Source organism: Medicago sativa, chromosome 1, assembly GCF_051527215.1.
Source record: "Medicago sativa cultivar Bolivia chromosome 1, Bolivia_mono, whole genome shotgun sequence".
Lineage (NCBI taxonomy): Eukaryota > Viridiplantae > Streptophyta > Magnoliopsida > Fabales > Fabaceae > Medicago > Medicago sativa.
This window is the reverse complement of record NC_140749.1, coordinates 18,562,067-18,569,531: the sequence shown is the minus strand read 5'-3', so window position 1 is coordinate 18,569,531 and position 7,465 is coordinate 18,562,067. Positions and strand designations below refer to the sequence as shown.

The 7,465-nt window shown below is 34.9% G+C and overlaps 1 protein-coding gene across 2 annotated transcripts; it reads right to left on the bottom strand.

The window, feature by feature from the left end:
• Positions 1–566: 566 nt before the first annotated feature.
• Positions 567–7,007, bottom strand: RR14 (response regulator 14). Of its 2 annotated transcripts, XM_085708836.1 has the most exons (7): positions 6,767–7,007; positions 4,566–5,010; positions 4,227–4,379; positions 3,738–4,133; positions 3,523–3,599; positions 1,190–2,302; positions 567–961 (listed from the first exon to the last, which is right to left on the bottom strand). In XM_085708836.1, the coding sequence occupies exons 3-6, from the start codon at positions 4,291–4,293 to the stop codon at positions 1,193–1,195; spliced, it is 1,650 nt and encodes a 549-aa protein (XP_085564962.1). In that variant the 5' UTR covers positions 4,294–4,379; positions 4,566–5,010; positions 6,767–7,007; the 3' UTR covers positions 567–961; positions 1,190–1,192. The 2 variants fall into 2 exon arrangements, with proteins under 2 accessions (XP_085564962.1, XP_085564954.1); XM_085708828.1 differs by lacking the exon at positions 4,566–5,010.
• Between the last annotated feature and the right edge of the window lie 458 nt (positions 7,008–7,465).

Sequence of the window (7,465 nt, the reverse complement as noted above, 5' to 3'; positions counted from 1 at the left end):
ATGCTCATAATTTATGGCAGCTGATCCATTTGTTACTGCAGAAAGTTGAATCGTTCAAGGATCTTTGCATTTTGTTTCTCGCAAATCTACAGACAAGGAGCCTCTACCTTTTTGGAGGTGAAGGACATTTGTAACGCGGTGGACCAATTTGAAATTTAAAATAAATATAAGGGACCAAAAACACGAATAAGAAAACCTTCTAGACAATTTAGAATGGGTGCTCCTTTATGATATCCACATTACTTTTAGGTTTTATGAAAATGACATGTCTTTCTCCCCATTATTTGGTCAGATTTTTGTGAGAGAAAAAGACATCCTAATTCAAAATAAGAAAGGAGGAAGTTTCCAGCTTCCCAAGTATTTTAAAAAACTGAAAGAGAATTTCAGAGTAGCAATGATTACAGAATAAAAATGGGAGGATTCCAGACTAAGAGTCTTCATCTTGACTATAATGGTTCAGAATTATCTTCTAAAATAAATAAATCAGGGAAATGCACTCAATAAATTGGAATGAAAAATACGATGAATTTTGAAAGGTAATAAAAGGACAAGCTATGCACAAAATATGTAATCAATCCAAAAAACTAAAAGTTGTAACTAACAGTTACAAGAAGTTGATAGTTAATCTGAAATACAAACCATTTTACATTATAAACAAAGAAGCCCTATAAATACCAATTTTCCTGCAAGAAGCCATTAGTTCAATCAGTTGAAATCTGATGAAACTTTCTTTCCCTACAAACTAGTTTATGAATTATAAACCATTCCAAGTTACATGTGCAGCTATTGAGGATTAAACCAACATTCATATATACTAACCTTTATACAGAGTTAGAGTCATCATTGGGCTCTAGAATGCAGCTAACAATACTGCATAGAACTATAACAACTGTTTTTCTAAACAACTAAAGTGGAAACAATATGTACCTTTGGAGGTAAGGTCTTCTCTCTCCATTTCCACCTGAAAACATTTTCATATAAGATACTGTTTGACGGGTAGGTGGTCTAGAAGTTTAAATTATTAATGTGTAGACAGCCTATGCAGAGAAATAAGATAAACAGTTAACGGTTAAGATCAAAGTAGTTAAATAGCCCCAACTAATATAAAGCGTCCATTCACGGATCAAATAGTAACGCATATTCATCATCATAAATAAAAAATAATGGTAGAAGAAATTGTTGAAGTTACCTATTAAGTGAATGCACTTGAATGATCATGAGATGGATAATTCTGTAGGACTGGGTGGCTCGCATTTGGATATCTGATATGACTCGGTTCCTCCTTTGGTTCCTCCTTCACTGTGTTACCATTGCTAGCCATGAATACTTTCATTTGACTAAAATCATTTGCAGATGATTGGATTTTATTTTCAAAACTTGGTATGCAGGTACCTTTTCCAACAAATCCAAGATTTCTAAGACATACTTCATCAAGTGAATCGCTGGATTTAATATCATATGGAACTTGTCTAAGTGTCAAGGGGAGAAGGCTAGGCAATGGTCTAGCAGCACCAAATGTTAAAGTTGAGTTTTGAATCTGCTGAATATTGTTATTTATGGATCCTACTGAAAAAGAGGATATTTGAGGAGAAATGGAGGTAGCTCTTGTGTCTCCGCCAGGATATTGAGATGAACTCGATGAAGTATTTGATTTTTGTGATGATTGACTATAATCAATAATGGCATTTCTGCCAAAACTGCTATCCTTGTTGACAGAAGCAACACTATTTACTGCCTGGAAGGTATTAGAAGATTGAGCAGGAACCACCAAGCAAGATGGTTGAACATTGATTGATCGATTTTGATCATGCATCTGAGACTGCTGTTGTTTTTGCTGATGCTGGTGCCGTTGTTGGTGCTGCAATATATCAACCAGTGTGTTACTATTCTGCACGCCTAACCTTCCACTTGAGATTGACCCGAGTGTACTAGACGGCGGCCATGCTCCATATACTGATGATGACTCGTCTACTTTTAAGATGGACTGAGGGAAATTATTGACGATGTCGAAAGGGCTGTAGGCATGATCATCAGCACGAGAATGTTTTGTCCCCTGTACAGATGCATGCATTAGTGCAGTCTGGTCCACTGTAGGCATTATGTTAGTTGCCGGGTGACCTAAGAGCTCCGCCTGAAGAGCTGCAAGTGTTTCAGGGGAAACGTGGCCAGAACCAGCCAAAGCCTGTATGTCATATCTTCCAGTAGCAGCCAGCTTGGATTCTATAGTCCCATGAACTGTGTTTAACATCCCATTCTGTTGATGCGCCACCACACTTAACCTCTTCAAATAAAGTCTAAATTTCTGCCAATTCACAATGGTAATGTTAACCACAGTAAAGCACTACAAAACACAATTTCATTTATCTACAATCTAGTGACTCAGTTTGCAAAAATATCAAAAACTTGAATATGAGCAGATAATATTTCTCACCCGTTCGAAAACATACATATATAACGACATATATCACTAAATAACAGACTATATTCATTACCACATATCTTTGTCCTTTTAATCTTAACATCTAATTATTTTTAATAAGAAAGTGACAAGTTCTTTCTATCACTTGGTTCATGTCATTATTCTTGATCAACCTAACCTTTCTCATACATCACTAGTCTCATTCCAGGATACTCCCTTTACCAATGTCGTATATTTATAACAGTATTTAAATTAGTATAGGACAACTAGAATCAAATCAATAACGGTATTAACTTTCTGTAATGATTTTTCAGGCTGTCCTTCCGCATGACCCAATAGAGATTCTCATCTAAACTGGAATCAATTTTCAACATATTATTTCTTCCTAATATTTAAAACCCAAAATAACACCACCATGAAACCCCAACAGCATTAGTTTTAACCTCCCCCTCCAAAATGGGAATAATAAAAAGATACAATTAAACTTCTTCATTTTCATCAATGCTCATTGCCTTTTATTTCATAACAACTTTGAACTTGTAGACCCTCTCTGTGACATACAAAACATTCATAGATACATCTACTCTTGTTGACACATCAATATTACGAACAACTAATCATGAAAATAGATTCTTTTTGGTGAATATCCTATCAAGGAGTGACAAAACACAGCAACTCCATGTTGCACTGATAGTTTTGACACAGGCTCTTTACAAGAGTTACTAAGGTGGTAGCATGGATGATAGGATATAAACAGATACAAAAACTAGCCTAACAACAGATTGATGTGATTTTTACCAGTCAAATCAGGCCCAAGTCTACGCAGTGTTCATTTATACCCAGAACATTCAACAATTGGAACAAAAAGGTCAAGACAACGTATGAAATTCCCATCAAGGTAGTAGAAAACCGTATATCTAGCATTTAATAAAAGAAAGGTAACCTGAAGGCCAAATATGAAAAATAGCACATAATAAGATATGAAAATTGAAGAAGAAGAAAAAGACTAAAGGTCAGTTACAAGTTCAACTATTGTACATCAAATAATGAAGATGGTTCTCAAGGAAGATTGTAAGCAATGACTTCACAAATTGGACTAATACCTGCAAATGACTTGCAACATTTTCTCTTGTTAGACCAGGGACATTCATCATTTCAAGTATTCTCTTTGGCACGGCCTCTGAAATACAAGAATAACAAATAAATGATAAGCAATAAATTCTTAAAACGCTTTATGCTTATTAAATCCAAAGAAGTCTCCGTCATTGAATGCAAAAGCAAAAGAAATAGAAAGAAAAAAAAAGTTGGAAATTCTTACTGTCAAGTCCTAGTTGATTTACAGCACTGACAAATTGTTGATGCAGTTCTACTGACCACACTACACGAGGCTTCTTAGATGTAGATGGATCGTCATTCTCCAACTCAACATCTTCATCTTTTAAATTACTCCTCTTTTTTTGTTCTTTTACTATTCCTTTTGTTGCACCAGCAACAGAAGAAGTGTTGTCATTATCATCATTCCCCCGTGTATTGCGATCATTATCTTCTATGCTGCCAGAATTATCATGTTCCTTATTTTCATTCAAAATTTTCCTAGCAACATGCTGCCATATATTCCTTAGTTCTTCCATCCGTACAGGCTTAATAAAATAATCACAAGCCCCGTGTCTAATTCCCTTCATGACAGTACTTGTCCTATCATCAACAGACATCACTGCACCGTGCAGAACATAACCAGTTTTCAGTATTAAGCATTACAAGTACACTAAATTAATTCAACGAACAAGAACAGGAGACCAGTTCTTACTAATAACAGGAAGGTCCATTTCCAACCCAACATGTTCAAGGAGTTTATAGCCATCCATGTCTGGCATATGAACATCACTCAGCACAACATCAAAACAGCCTTTCCTTTCTCGCAGAATTTTCAAAGCAACAGTAGCCTCAGAGCATGTAGTGACTGCAGGATAAATAAAAATAAAAATATATTACAGATTAAGAAAATATATTATTCGAATTTACAGTAACCCATCCACACACGAACTAGGTCTACCATATCTATGTTAGTCAATTGCAAATTTAATGCCATTAAATTAAATTAGAAATAAACATAATAGTGTAGAGTTTTTCCCTTTTTCACCCTTACCAATGACCCACGCTTTCTTCCTTTACCCTCCCTCCCCCACGACGACATATGCCACCTATCACCCTCTCAGATCACCTCCGCCTGACACCTTCCACTATCATTGCTCAATACCCTCTATAATTGTCATCACCACCTAGCATCATTTGCAACTGCTGCTCTGCACCCTCCACCATTTTAATTGCCACTTAGGACCCTCCACCACCACAGATATTCAAAATCAACCTCCATTGCAAACTTGATATTTCCAAACATTACTTCTACCACCCCACACAGTTTGTAGCTGTCAACACCTATTGGAAAAGCTCAAGTCTCGCATAGAATAGAGATAATGACTGAAATAATTTAGAGGGGCATCCTTCACCTTACAAGCCGGTTTTGTAAAGATGAGTTGGGCTAAATATAGAAATCTAGAGGTGTGTTATTTGAACAGCCATTTGCTTGACAACTTATGGGACAACCATAGATTTACAAAGAAAAGTAGATATTAGCACAAAAACCAAAGCAATAGAGAGAGAGAGAGAGAAAGTAAAAACATAATGTGAGTATGACAGAGAAAGTTGTCATAAAAGTTGTCACAAATTGGTTGTACAGATATCATTTCTCAAAAATCTAAAACCTCCACAACTGATCACGCTCTACCAATACTTAACATAAGGGTGATTTTATTGTATAATTATAATTTACATCATGTCATTATCTAATCTGCCTCTAACATAAGATAGGGTAACATATACTATTTGGTGGATTGTGTTGTGCACATTACATATATTGTGTTCATATTTGATCCTCCTGTTATTCAACTCTCTTATTCGATTTATCGATGTCATATCGTGTCCACCTAAGGAAGCCTAAATTTTAATAGGAACCAAAATAGAAATTTACCAAAATGTATAAAGGCAAAGAAAAAAATATTTAACCCTTCAAATAAATAAATGAATAAACATTAAATGGTGAAATAAAAACTAGCTATTATTACTTGAAATAAAAACCCTCCTTTTAACCCTCCTCTAAGTCAAGTATGGTTAACTTCAAAAACAAGCATTGAGTTGTGTACCGTGATTTCGGTTTAATGAGACACATACCAAATCCAACAACAAATAATTATTTAATCAGTAAATGGTGAAGTCTAACAAGTTATAAGGTAATCCAATTCATAAATGATGGTTTTAAAAAACAATTTGAACACCATTCTTGATTGATATTATGTTGAGGACATAGATATTAAACATCGAATTGAAAAAACGCAAACAGGCGTTAAGAGTAAAGACCAATGTGTAAACATGCACAGAACATAGAACAAAAGAATGAAGGAAAATTCATACAAACAAAAGAAAAGACTTTAAATGACTACAAATTACAGTGAAAACTGCTAAATGACAATAAGAGTAAAGGAAAGATTTTAAATTGCAGAAAGATAAGTTGAACGAAATGTAAATGGAATAGAAGATAATTGCAAGGAAACTAAAGACATAAAAGCAAATGGCACTTGAATTGGAATGGTTGAGTAAGTAAATATATTTAAGAATGCACGTTTGAAGTAAGGTTTAGTAATAAAAAAGGGCAGCCATGTGCACAAAGCTCCCGCATACGCAGGGTCCGGGAAGGGGTCCCACCATTTGGTGTATTATACGCAGCCTTACCCTGTTTTTACACAAGAGGCTGTTTCCAGGACTTGAACCCGTGACCTTACGGTCACATGTCAACAACTATAGTAACTAAAAAATTCCCAAGACATCAATCCAAAAGTGAGCTTCAACCTCAACATAGCCCTTTTCACTAAGAGAATCAACACTTTCGTTGACACATTCACATTCTTCCTCACCCACCAGCTTCATTTAAAACCTCACTTGTTTCTTTATATGTACTCATGTTGATATAGCTTTTCCTTCTTTCCTATTAGCACGTAATGCCGATGTTTCCTTTTATTAATCTAACGTTTCAACTTCATAAATAAACTTTCACCTTATAAGTTAATTCACAGTCTAGACTTCATCATCGTCATAGATAAGGTTGTCAAACTCGCAAGTCTACACAGAGTCGTGTAGGGTTCGTAGACTCCACTCGCAGATTGTAAGAGTCCATGGAAAATAAAAAACGACTTTAAAGCATATAAAATTTTCAATTTCAAACATTTCAAAAATGTGAATTTGACTTAACAATACTAACTGAACGAAATTATTTGGAGAAATGAAAAAACTAACCTTGATAATGACAGCGAAGAGACATTTGTTCAATTATCTTCAACGTAGTGACGTCATCATCAACAACAAGAACCCTTAACCCAGCCGGAAACTCACCGGAGCTCGTTCTCTGCAACGACGCAGGCATAGCTGCTTCTTACGTAGGGGCAACTATGTAATATCGCAGACTGAAAAAACTGTTGATGAAATCAAAGAGAGTTTGATTTTTAACTTGGAAGGAGAAAGTAGAAAGATCTGAGTTAAAGAGAGAAGAGGGAGTACAAAAAAGGAAAAGAAAAGTGCGAAAATGGATATGATAATGAGAGAATCTGAAGAGTTTAATCTCATTCGTTCAATTAAGATCCAACGGCTTGTGTGTTTTGTGAAGGTTTTTTTTATTCTTCGTTGGTGGTTATCGTACAGATATGTTTTTATTGATTTCATCTTCAAGCCGTACAAATATTTAAGGGTCTTGTGATCACTGGTTAAAGAATTCAAAAGTAGAAAAATTGTCTTGGAAATATAAACAGTTACTTTTGATTAATTAATTATTATACCACGTAAAATCTTACCTCTTTTAGCTGCTTAACCAATTCTCGGGACACTAGCTAATATTCTCCATATCTTAATGTAGTAGATAAGTTTTTTTATAAAAGAAAATAGATTATTTTAAAATAACTTTTTTAATTTTTTTTTAAAAACATCAACCAAATTGAATCA